This window comes from Diabrotica undecimpunctata, chromosome 2 (assembly GCF_040954645.1).
Source record: "Diabrotica undecimpunctata isolate CICGRU chromosome 2, icDiaUnde3, whole genome shotgun sequence".
Classification (NCBI taxonomy): domain Eukaryota; kingdom Metazoa; phylum Arthropoda; class Insecta; order Coleoptera; family Chrysomelidae; genus Diabrotica; species Diabrotica undecimpunctata.
The window spans coordinates 4,971,998-4,985,181 of record NC_092804.1 but is presented as its reverse complement, the minus strand read 5'-3'; the positions used below and the strand labels follow the sequence as shown (position 1 = coordinate 4,985,181).

Below are 13,184 nucleotides of genomic sequence, written 5' to 3'. Positions count from 1 at the left end.
GCACTTTTAATTAAATTAATATAACCTTTACAGGTAACCTTGATAAATTTTCCATTTTTAAAACTAAGCTAAGTTATAAGACTTTATAACTAAATCTTCGATGGCGGATTAGGATTAGGCTTAGGATTATGTAGAGAAAAGACGTTGAAATGAAAGTAGACGATTGCATTTTCTTTTAATTTAAGCTCCAACATTGCTCTACACTAGAGTTGGCAAGTATTATGAATATAAACAAGAACATTTTGGTACCCGATACAAGGCTTTGAGTAACGCATAGTTGTCGCCAGTGGCTAGAAATCGAAGAGCTATTTGCAATTTCAGCCTTGTCGGTAATGCTTCACGCATATTTGTATTGTTTTTTAGAATTGTGTCAGCAGTTTTTTCTAAAACTTCTTTAAAATGAGCATTATCAATTCTTAGATGATTTCTATAAGCCTCTGGATCTTCCACAACCATTTCTTGGAGTAGGCTTTGTGATGCACCATGGGTATTTCGTCTTACAAACCACCGTCGGGTCCACCACCTTCGTCTTTTTGTTTTTGTTTGATTTAGCGATTTCTTCCCGAATTGCACAACAAATTAATTGCACACCTACATTAATCATTTCAAGTGACGCCATTTTGTACCACAATTAATTCAACATTCATCGCCTGTCGCGTAAACCTTTTTGCTTTCCACACAGATCAAATTATGGTCGAAGGATCCAAATCGTTCAACCTCGATCGACCCGTAAAAACTCACCTTTACGCAATTAAAGGGAATACATTTGTTTACTTTCATTTCAACGTCTTTTCTCTGGTTAAAAAGTGCAAAAGGTGGTATTTTTCAACTATAGACTGTTCATGTATTGTCTGATTAAAAGGTTATCCAGTATCATTCTATCTTACGCCAGACCAGCAATGCATACAAAAAATATACTTAGAGAACTATTTAATTTTATTAAAAGGTAAAAATAAAACAAAATAATTTCTGAACTTATTTTTTTATTTAATATAAAATTTTAAAAAGTGGTGTATGGTTTCTGAGCATATCTGTTATAAATATCGACCCAGCCATCGTGCCTCTGCTTTTTAAGATCAGTCTTTATAGTCAAGGTTTCGTTAAGGTCCAAATATTGGAAGTTGTCTGGTTTAAGTGTTGGCCAGTAGTTTATTCCCAAAATGTCAGTAGATTCAGATGTTGGATTCCTACAAAGTTTTTTAAAATAGTTTTATTATACTAATGCACAAAATATTAAAAACTGTTGTATAATAATATGACTTAAATGAAGAGTGTGTGCTGAGCATACTTTATATGTAGAATACTTAATAATTTATTTGCATAAGAACACTACAGCGCAGGTACTGCCAGAGATTATCCATTGATTAAAATTATTCCGATTAAAATTCATCTGTCAGAATAAACAGCTCACGATAGCTAGAGCATAAAGACTGAATGAACAAGTCTAAATCTCTCTAACTGTGAATTTGGGTTCTCTAGTATCTCGCAGAGGACTGAGTTACGCTTCTTTCTTCTTCTTTTGGTGCCTATTCTCTGTGGATGTTGGCAATCACGTTGTTTCATACAACTTTGTTGACAGCTGCTCTAAATAGATGTATGGTAGTCATTCCTGCCCACTGTCTGATGTTCTTCAACCACGATGTCCTTCTGCGGCCTTGAGATATTTTGCCTTCCATCTTGCCTTGTAAAATTAGTTGAATTAGTTGATACTTGTCATTGCTCATAACATGCCCTAAGTATGTCATCTTTCTGATTTTCACGATACGCATAATTTGCAGATCTTTTTCATACGTTGGATCACGGTGTTGTTTGTAACATGATGGATATAGAATATTCTGAGCATGCGGCGGTAGCACCACATTTCAAAGGCTTTTAACCGTTTGGATGTTGCCTCCGTCAAGGTACAGGCTTCGACTCCATATAAAAGGGTAGAAAATACATAGCATCTCAAGACTCGTGTTCTTATATCAATGTTTGGGTGCATATTACATAAAATCTTCCTGGGGCGATTAAAGACAGCTCTCGGTTTTTCTATACGACATCTTATTTCCTGTGAGTGGCCCCATTCTTCTTTACCAACTGCAAATTTAAATAATATTCTTCCATTGCTCGTTTGTCTAGATAACTTATTAGATTACCAATGTATCACTGTTGATACAACTAGTAGAGGATATAGAGCGTTGACGAAGAACCAATATAAAGAACTATTAAAACAAGTACTTAAAGAGATTCACAGACTAGACGGAAGAGTTTAAAAATGAAAATAATAAACTAAAAGAAGAAATTGCGGTATCAAAGGAAAACATATCAGAATTGGAAAGTATAATAGATTAAAATTTATACGGTCGCCAAAAAGGAAGCGACAGTAGCAAAAGCAGAAGCGTATACAAATCTATATTTTCTTAACTGTAACTTAGTAGCATTGCCACTAAAGAGGAAAAAAGAAAAACTTTAAATCTCTACAATAGGATATAATTGGATTTTCAGTAGACTGATCTTGATGGACTATCGTTGTTAACTATCGTTGGACTATAAATTATTAAAAAATACCTACAAGTTTTTGGCAAAATTGCTAAATAAAATTCGGTATCTTTGGCTCGTTAAAATATCTCCTGGAGGAAAGGTATTTAAATTCGTGTTATTTCCATTCACCCATTCGTAGCCAAGATCATCACCATGAGCTACCTTATATGCTCCTAAAAATTGTTTAAAAATTAGTAATACCAAGGGAAACAATATAGTAAAATATCAAACAAATATTATAATTTAAAAATTTGTTAACCCAGATATTACTGAAACTTTTATTGTTAACATTTTGAATTAATTTCGAATTTTCATGGAAATTATAGCATATGGAACCAAAAAACACAATCATATATTTTTTTATGACGATACCTGTCAAGTTTTGACATGTTCTTTTAAAAGGACGGTAGTAATATACGGTACCAGATATCATATATATTTTATTAGTATCAATTTACAAAGAATGAAAGGATTTAAAACAAAATTTTGGATGTAAAGGTATTTGGCACTTTTCACACAAAAACTGGACTTTTTTGTGACAATATCCACATCGCGATTGCTTTTCTTGATAAAGAACCAAGTGGTTAATACCGTCATATCTTGAATTGGCTACCGAATTCGAATTCCGCTTAGAAGGTCCGCGTTTTGTTTCTTTTTTAAAAGTTTCCAAAATATTAGTTACAATAGATCTTCTAAATTCAAGTTGATCCAGTTTACCGTCTTGAGTTTTGTGAATCTGCCACGCATTTTGAATAGCCATATCAACGCAATGAGCAAAAAGGGGAAAATACCATTTCTTTCCTCTTATGGACACTCGATATAAACTGATGTTCTGGTCACTGCGATCAACGCCACCCATGAAGTTATTGTATATTCTAACAATATTTGGTTGAGGAACTTGAATATGTTTTTTCTCTGCTTGTGAAAATCTCTTTACAGAGAAGCAAGGCATTACTGGTACAAAATTGGAAGCAATAGAAACGATATTATTATCATGCCAGCGGCAAACCACTATTCCTGTATTTTTATCAAGACGATACTCGTATTTACCACGTTCAGTTTTTTTCATAATAGATGAACAGGGTAAAGGGCATTTCATGGTGCGATTTTCCCTTACAGTGACTGTACCAAATATGCCTCTTTGTTTTAGCTCATGCAGTAAATGAATAGAAGTAAAATAATTATCAAAAATAAGATGGAATCGCCTTTGAGGCCATACTTCATTCAATCTGTCTGCATAGGATAGAACTACTGATGCACCCAATCCAAGGACTTTATATTGTTCAGGTATTGTAGTGGAATTACCTTGGTAAGGAGAAAACCAAACTATGTATCCCAGACGAAGGGCTCCTACCCACATTTTGTACCCCCAACGGATTGGTTTTCCCCTGATGAATTGTTTTGTGGGATGGCGACCAAAATACGGAACCATTGCCTCATCTATGCTGTGATGTTGTTCTAAAGGGGAAAATTGTATAAATTTTTTGTTTATTACGTCGAACAGGGGTCGCATCTTGGCAAATCTATCAAATTTATCTAATGACAAGTTATTGCAAACATGCAAAACTTTCATTATGTGGGAAAATCTATCCCTAGATATAGCAGCTACCACCATTGCGTTGTGCGAATCGTCACGATTTTCCCAGTACATGTACCTTTTCGGCACAACCACATAACCACTCAATACAAGAACGCCTATAAAACATCGAATCTCATTTTGAGTAATGTCGTTCAAAAGATTTCTTTGTCCTGCGCAGATGTTAGTGTATTCGGTACTCAAATTGATGACTTCATCATCAAAAAACAAATTGAAAATTTCCATCGGCGACTGAGTCATTTTCGGTCCAAATTGAGTTTTCCAGTAAGTACAATCAGGTTGTTGATACAAGTCTCCTTGAATCCAGTGTGCAGATATTCTCTTCTCTAATTGATGGGGCAGCTTTTCCTTGGAAAGAAACAAAGCCAATGGTATATTGTCATCATCCGAATCTTATTCTGGTAGGCTGGAATTCACAGAATCTTGTGGTAATTCAGTCGCGTTGTCAAAAACAAGTTCTACATCGTTTCTCAACTGACTACCCGGTAAATTATTTATTGTAGTTAGTTCTTCATCGCCGGAGTCGCAATCGGTGACATCATCATTGGCATTTTCTGGGGGAAATATGATCAAACCATCTGGAGGGACTGGGATTTCATCAGAATCAAGCTCTTCTAATAGCTCATGCAATTTGAGAGGCCTCCTGAAACAATACGCACGTTGGTAGTACTAATTACTACCGTCCTTTTAAAAGAACAAAATGAAATCCCAAGCAGCGAGCCTTTGAAACAACGTGACAACTATTCGAGCCAAGAATATACGTACATAAGTCCCTATTATACAAAAATCCACATGCCAATGCCGTGAAATAACAGTTTTTTAATTCTAGACTTACCTCCAATTATAAGCATCCATTTTGTAGTCCAAAACCTGGCAATTTACACAGATAACCTCACAATTACAGCATGTGCGCGCACTAAAATCGTTAATACTTGTCGAATGCTGGCTCTTGAAAACACTCCATCTAGAGCCATCTATCAGTTGGTAGCTGTACTAACCTAAATTACGCATAATTTACACTGCCTTTTAAAAGGACGGTAGTAATATCTGGGTTAATTAACGATCCTGCGTTGGATCTAAAATATCACTATATTTCTAATCTTTAGCCTTATTATCAGTTAATTCTATCAGAACCTTAAGCCCAAAATATTTATTACCTTCGTAGTACGGGCGAACACCTGGAATAGTTCCTTGATAGGAAAAGTGGTAAAAATATACGTCACTGAACTGGGACTGCAGCTTGGCATGTTGAATAACAGGCCTTCCATATGAAGTATCGCTGAAAAACTGTAAACCAAAACTCGTTTTTTAATGTTTTGATAGTCTGAGCAAAATTTTATACTGAAACTTACAATTGATATATCAAACCAAAATTTATTTGTTAATGGTCATACAAAATTATACAGTTAGGACAATGGACGTCATAATATATAGATCAAATTGTTGCAGTAAGGCAACAATTTTACGAACCGGATAGAGAACTACAACATTTCTTTTCAGACTTTAAATACACATAAAATTATTTAATTATAAACAAACTATAAACCTAATATTGTTCTGAAGCTATTTGTTTCAATCTTCTTCTTCTTCATGTGCCGAGCTCGATTATCGAGCGTTGGCTATAGTAATTTTGTTGACGGCAGCTCGGAAAAGAGATGCAGAGGATCTGTTAAACCAATCTCTCAGGTTTCTAAGCCATGACGTTCTTCTTAGACCTGGCTCTCTTCTTCCGTCTACCTTGCCTTGTATTATTAAATGGAGTATATTATATCTCTCTGGGTGGCGCATAACATGGCCAAAATATTCAAGTTTGCGATTTTTAACTGTTTTGACGACTTCCGTAACTTTTCCTATCCGATGCAAAACAACTTCGTTACGAACTCTATCCACTTAACTTATTCGTAGGATTCTCCGATACACCCAGATTTCAAAGGCTTCCAGTTTCTTGAGAAGTGTATCCGTCAAAGTCCAACCTTCGACACCATACAAAAGAGTAGAGAACACATAACATCTCACTAATCTAATTTTCAGACTTAAAGTAATATTGTTTCCACATAGCAGTTTCTTCATCTTAAAGAATGCAGCTCTGGCCTTCTCTATCCGTATTCTAATTTTTTTGCTCATGTCCCAGTTCTCATTTTGATTACAACCAAGGTAAGTGATACTGTTAGTTCTCTCCAGTTGTTCACCATAAGCTGTTACCACTTCCGGTTGTATTGGCGTTTTACTGATAGGCCATATTCATATTTGTTTCAATATTTTGTATTTTCAGAACGATTTTTGAAGTGGAAATCAAAATATCAAAACGAAATCCATTTTAAAGTAAAATTGTGACTTATTTCCAACAAAAATAATAAGATACCTACCTAACAAAATAATTAATTATTTTGTTAGGTTTACTAGTACGGTTTTTCTCGGACGGGGTCATGAACCGTGAATACGGACACGGTACAACCCCCTTCGTATGACCTCGCTGTGCTGCTAGTGGCGCAGGATGAACCAGATTTTAAATACTGGGTTTGAAACGCAGGCGGCGTGAGGAAATAGATGACACAGCATGGACTGAAACTCTAGGAATATTCAAGGAACACGTTAGGTACCTGGGTATGACGCTGCACCCAAATGGAAAGTGAAGGAAGCACGTGCTAGGGGTGAACCAAAAGGCTGCGAATAGTGTGGCTGCGTTCTGGAGGTCGATGCCCAACATTGGAGAATCCAAATTCGAGTGGGGGAGGGTCTTAAACGGTGTTGTGTAGTCAGTCGTACTCTACGTGGCACCAGTCTGGAGTGGGACAGTAGAGATAACGACATACAGGAGGCTAATGACACGAGTGGACAGAACAAGGCTGTTGCGAGTGGCATGCGTCTGCAGGACTGTGACTGCAGCAGCGTTGTGGGTCATCACTGGATGTGTTTCACTGCGTGTGGACCAGTTGGACCAGTGTACACAACTATATCCGTGTAGTAATCAAAAACAAAGAACAGGAACAAAGACAGCTTGGACCAATAGCAAAGGTAAGAAGGAAAGACAGTGTAAGTTGAGGTAATACGTTGTGATAAGACACGAAAAGTAAGCTTGACTATCTGAGTTAGACTGTGTGAGTCTATGGGTAAGGAGGAAATGCTCAGTTGGGTGTGATGCAGTACTATGAGCGATGAAGGTCTTCCACGCGGACCTGAACGGGATTTCTCTTAAAATAAGCCTGTTTTTGGGACCAAAAAAAAGGATACAGAAAAAAGAAACAGGGAGACTCTTTGCTGACACTACTTGGGAAGTGATGCTGGCTTTATAGCGCCATTCCTCTTTAGGATTGCTGGATGATAGAGGAGGATCTGGTTTAGCTGGTAGGCTATTGGCGTAGATTCGTCGACGAGAGGGCGTTGTGAAATACCCCGGGACCTCGGGAAATCGCCGGGACTACAAAGAACGAATCCTGCATTAAATTTAGTCAGGCGGCGTCCTGCAATGAGCTGTCTTTTGAATATTGAACATTCCAGACCCCCTTCTATAAAGACGAAAATATTCATGCAGTATTTTATCTCATCAAAATTGGTCTTAAGTTGCGATGCCCAAACTTTCATAGTGACATATATGACTATATGATAACTATAAGTATACCAGTATATCCATCTCTTTTTTGATTTTCTTTGTCTCTATTCTTCTTGTTTTCTGCATATAATATTACTATAGCTTTTTTTATTTGAGATCTGCAGTACGCACTCCAATTCCAGTCTCCAGGCCAAAATAAAGTCCAGCTATTATTTAAGTAGTTTGTTCTACTGTAGTTTTTATTATTCTTTTAATACATCTGTTGATCATTTTTTTTATCCGGATTGTTTATTATTTTATGGTTTCTTTATTACTACTTTAACTCTTCTTTTCTTTCTTCTGGAGACTAGAGCACGCAAAAAATGGACTGGTAACCTTCTCTGGTACTTCTCTTTAGATCTCTTAGCGTATTTCCTGTAATTCTCATCTCTGCCGTTTCCAGAAGCCTTTGCGTTCTGGCTGTGGCGGGTCTTGTTTCTGAGGTATATGTCAGTATTGGTCTTATACTGGCTTTATAAATTCTTGACTTAGATTAACACTGAGATGTCTGTTTCGCCACATAGCGTTATTAAGGCACCTGCCAGTCTATTTGCTGTTTGTAGATCTTTCACTTCTTTGTCCAGGTCTCCATAGCTAGGCAGTGTAATTTTCAGTTATTTTATTTCCATTACTTGTTCGATACTGATGCCATCAATTTCTATTTTACATCTAGTTGGTTCTTTGCTGACTACTATTGTTTTAGTTTTCTGAGATGAGATTGTCATATTGAATTCTTTTGGTCTTATGTTAAATCTATGGACTAGTCTTTGCAGATTATCTTCATCTTGGGCTCTCAATATTGCGTCGTCTGCATAACAGAGTATTTTTATTTCTTTGTTTCCCATTCTGGATCCTCTCCAATTGTTACCGCTTTTGATGATTTCATCCATAATCAAATGGAAGAGCATGGGGCTCAATAAATCCCCTTATCTTATTTTGCTGCCTGTTTCCATAGGTTCTCTGAGTTGTCCATCTATTCTGACTTCCATGTTGTTGTTTTGGTAGTTGTTTTGGATAGTTTTTATAATATTTAGCGGATTTTCTTTATTATACAGCAGATGGATTATATCTGGACGGATACTATTGAATCGGGGGAATCAATTTTAAGCCAAAATTGATTAAAATATCATTGCTAAAAATACTTAAAGCAACAAAATATTATATAACATATTAAACGATAAAAAATTATACTTACTTCGACGGCATCTCCGAGACGATCTTGGAATTGTCCATTTGTATAAACCCTTCTAACCTCAGCACCTACAATTTGTTTTTGGTTTGCATCCTGTATCTGCATATCTTCTTCAACCAGCCTGGTCAGGTCATTGTCTAGCGCAAAGGCGGTCCAATGCATACTCTCAGGGTCTACAAAATTATATACGTCATATTTTAATATGGATCGATACATATAAATTCTATAGCATATTAAATACTATTTCTAATTTAGAAATCCCTATATAAAAAGTACATTTCTTCTAGTAATTCTAGTAATAATTTTAACTACCGATGGTGTTTCATTATTGTAACGAAATATACGAAAATGGTTGCGTTTCGATTTAATTTAAGCTTCTTACCACTCCCTAACACTTGTTTCTGGGTCTACCTGTCATCAGAGAGAGTTTGTAAGAAAACTCAAACCAAACCAAAACGCACCGACTACTCTGGCAATTATAGAAAAAATAATTACCAGAGTATGCTACTAGAGACATCTAGTGATGAAAGATGAAGTTAAATGTGTCGATAGCAATTAAAGTAAATTGTATACTCACGCTTAATCAAGCCATTAAGAGCGATGCTGGGAATATTTATATTCCACTATGCATCAATAATTTACCCATATAAACTACCATCTTTCTTGTACTCATTGCGTCGAGTAAGAACGATAAATATACGAAAATGGTTGCGTTTCGATTTAATTTGAGCTTCTTACCACTCCCTAACACGTGTTTCTGGAATATAAATATTCCCAGCATCGCTCTTAATGGCTTGATCTGGTCAAGAAACTCGTGAGCATCGGGATACCTACTCCATTCGTCAGACTCATCCACTCTTATGTCTCTCAACGGCGGATTACAGTCAAGGAGCGTGATCGATACTCTACATCCTTCACTCCCACTGCGGGAGTCCCTCAGGGTTCCGTGTTGGCACCAATACTTTATACAATATACAACAGCGACTTCCCTAATCCCAGATATACACATACAACTACCTTACTATACGCAGACGATACTGCACTCCTTACAACCACACCACACGTCGACTCTGTACTTAGGTTCGCTCGAGATCATCTGCTTCTTGTTGAACAATGGTGCCAGAGATGGAGAGTGACACCTAACCCTAACAAAACACAGATGATCCTTTTCAGACACCCATATCGCAGCCAATACATTACACCTATCATCACCGAAAGGCACAATTTGAGTCTATGGGGAGAACGACTCCGTCTCCGAAACCAGGTTGAATATCTCGGCGTGCTGTTTACGCAAACACTACGCTGGAGTGACGACACTGAAAAAACCTGTAGTAAGGTTAGGAGCCGACTCGGACTTCTCAACGCTCTTACTGGCAGATTCGGCCGCACTCACCCACGTACACTTATCCATACTTACAAAACATTTATCAGACCGGTCATCGAGTACAGATCTTGCATCTGTGCTGTGATGCCCAAGCACCTCAACAATAGACTAATCACACTGGAAAGGAGAATCTTACGTAAACTTAACAGAAAACGACGCGACTATCCTTCTGCACTCATTCATCGCCTGTCGAACATCCAGCCCATCAATGAGAGGCTTTCCTCTCTGAGCAGGAGTTATACAATTCGCACCATCCGGGGCCAAAACCTCAGAGCCCAAAGCATTCTCAAAACTACCTGCTCGTCCCTCGGCAATGTATTCAGAAGACGACCTAAACCCAAACTCCCATTCCTACCCGCTATTCTGCAGGAACTCGCCAGCAACGAGCTCCCTGACGAATACATTGATATACAGGAGGCAACTCCCCTCTTTTACCGTCGCATATTATAATACCGAAAGTTCACTTCGAACTGACACCGACGGGGGGGGGATCGGTTTTCTGTGGTTTTCCTATCCCATTGCACAATAATGCCCTCACGCGTCGCGACATTCATTCAAAAATTAAAATGATTTTGTAAATTAATAAACATATAATTTTCATATATTTACTAATTTTGTTTTAGACCAAAAATATTCTGAAAGGAACCGTTCACTTCTATGCCTTTCGCCACCGATTGTCCAGGACTAGTAAAGCAGCTCAACCACCAACATACACCGCAACACCAGTGGACACGTCAAAATTCCCAGTGCCACACCCACCAAAAAGGAAACACGTCCTGAAGAGGCACAAGCCTAAAACAGGACAGCAGACACATCCAATACAGAAGATAGACACACACTCACAAAAACCAACGCTACAATGAATCTTAATGGCTTGATTAAGCGTGAGTATACAATTTACTTTAATTGCTATCGACACATTTAACTTTATCTTTCATCACTAGATGTCTCTAGTAGCATACTCTGGTAATTATTTTTTCTATAATTGCCAGAGTAGTCGGTGCGTTTTGGTTTGGTTTGAGTTTTCCTACAAACTCTCTCTGATGACGGGTAGACCCAGAAACACGTGTTAGGGAGTGGTAAGAAGCTCAAATTAAATCGAAACGCAACCATTTTCGTATATTTATCGTTCTTACTCGACGCAATGAGTACAAGAAAGATGGTAATTTATATGGGTAAATTGTTGATGCATAGTGGAATATAAATATTCCCAGCATCGCTCTTAATGGCTTGATTAAGCGTGAGTATACAATTTACTTTAATTGCTATCAACACATTTAACTTCATGTAACGAAATATGTTTGCAAGGTGAAGTGAATTTAATATAAACAAAAGAAAAAATTTTATTTTACCATTTTGATAATTACAGGATTGTAAAGAAAATCAGTTTACAACCAAGAACTTTATACTAATAGAATCAAAATAGTTATTATAAAATCATTTTTTATGTATTGATGAAGCTAACTTTATAATCAGAGTTGAAATAAACACATTTATGAATAACGAACCTTCAACAGTTTGTCAACGAGGTACACACTTTCAGTGCAAATTTGAATTTTGATAGTAAGTAAAGCATAGAAAATTTGTGGTGACTTACCCATGCCCACCCAGAGCATCTCTTCTGAATTGATTCCCATGATCAAAGGAACTCGTTGCGCTTGACCACTTTCAATTATAGTGTACATCTTTTCTGTCAAAAAAGCAGTCTCATGTTCTTGTTCAACCACTGGCGTGAAAAGAAATCCGGTAATAGGGTCGTTTTTATCCCAGACGTCCTATAAACAGAAAATACTAAAAGCTAAATGTTTTGACTTCTTAATATTTCCGCAAGATATCTTCAACAAAAAATATTCTCGTTTATGTAATAGTACTGTACTCTACTTTTGAGTAATTAATATTTAAATGAAAATAAGCCACAATTAAAGGTTAAAGTACGTTTATTGACGTTTCAATTTCCACTTCGGAAATCGTTCTCAAAGTAAAAACATTAGTAAATTAAACAAATTTTGTTTTTTTGTTACTTGGTGAAAAATTCTTCTAATAATTTAATTTTATCTGACTCATTTATATTGACAATTCAGACATACATTATACATTTTAAAGTAGACTACTTTAAAACGATATTGCGAATATTGTTGAGTTGCGCTCCTGGGACGACTTTACTTATAAAATAGTTCATTCGATTACATGAAATCAAATGTAACTTGAGAATATCCGTCAGAAAAAAATCATAGCATATAATTCGTCTTTAAACAGACAAACACATGTCATGATGACAGTAAAATTCTCCTGTTAGTGATTCCATAGTAAATTATGAGGGAAAACCAGGAAAAAAACCTCATAATACTATCCCGACATGGTAAGTATTTGATCGTGCATTCAGTTTACCTTCAATAAACACCAAATTCTGATTTTATATGTTTGTTATTTAAAAAACATAAATGATGTATCCTCTATATGTTACTGACTTACTAATACTGGTATTTTCCTTTTAATAACTTCCTCTTTCAATATGGGTAACCAGATCCTACTACATTCTGCCGAGGAATTTACGACACAATTGGTCTCATTTAGCATAATTAGAGCAGCTTCTTTTATGTTTCTCTTTTTACCATCCGTTTCTATTAGGACTATCATTCCATTGAACCCTATGTTCATTGTCCCATGCATGTTTACATATTTGAGATCTATCAAATTCTCTATTTTTAATATAAGATTGATGTTCACTTATTCTAACATTTAATGGCCTTGATGTTTCACCTAAATAAAACTGATCGCATTCACAAGATATTTTATAAATGCAATTCTTTGTCCTTTCTTGTTCATTGTTAGGTTTGGTTTTAGACAAAATAGATCTCAACTTATTTTTTGTTTTGAATGTTGTTGAAATGTTGAATTT

The 13,184-nt window shown here is 36.4% G+C and overlaps 1 protein-coding gene across 1 annotated transcript in view; it reads right to left on the bottom strand.

The window, feature by feature from the left end:
- Positions 1 to 966: 966 nt before the first annotated feature.
- LOC140433114 (uncharacterized) overlaps positions 967 to 13,184 on the bottom strand; it is a 60,615-nt gene continuing 48,397 nt past the window's right edge. Inside the window, exons 18-22 of the mRNA XM_072521167.1 lie at positions 11,883 to 12,060; positions 8,905 to 9,074; positions 5,278 to 5,407; positions 2,555 to 2,696; positions 967 to 1,187 (exon numbers count right to left, since the gene is read on the bottom strand). Of these exons, the coding sequence (XP_072377268.1) occupies positions 1,001 to 1,187; positions 2,555 to 2,696; positions 5,278 to 5,407; positions 8,905 to 9,074; positions 11,883 to 12,060 (807 nt within the window). The 3' untranslated portion in view covers positions 967 to 1,000. The remainder of the gene's footprint in view (positions 1,188 to 2,554; positions 2,697 to 5,277; positions 5,408 to 8,904; positions 9,075 to 11,882; positions 12,061 to 13,184) is intronic.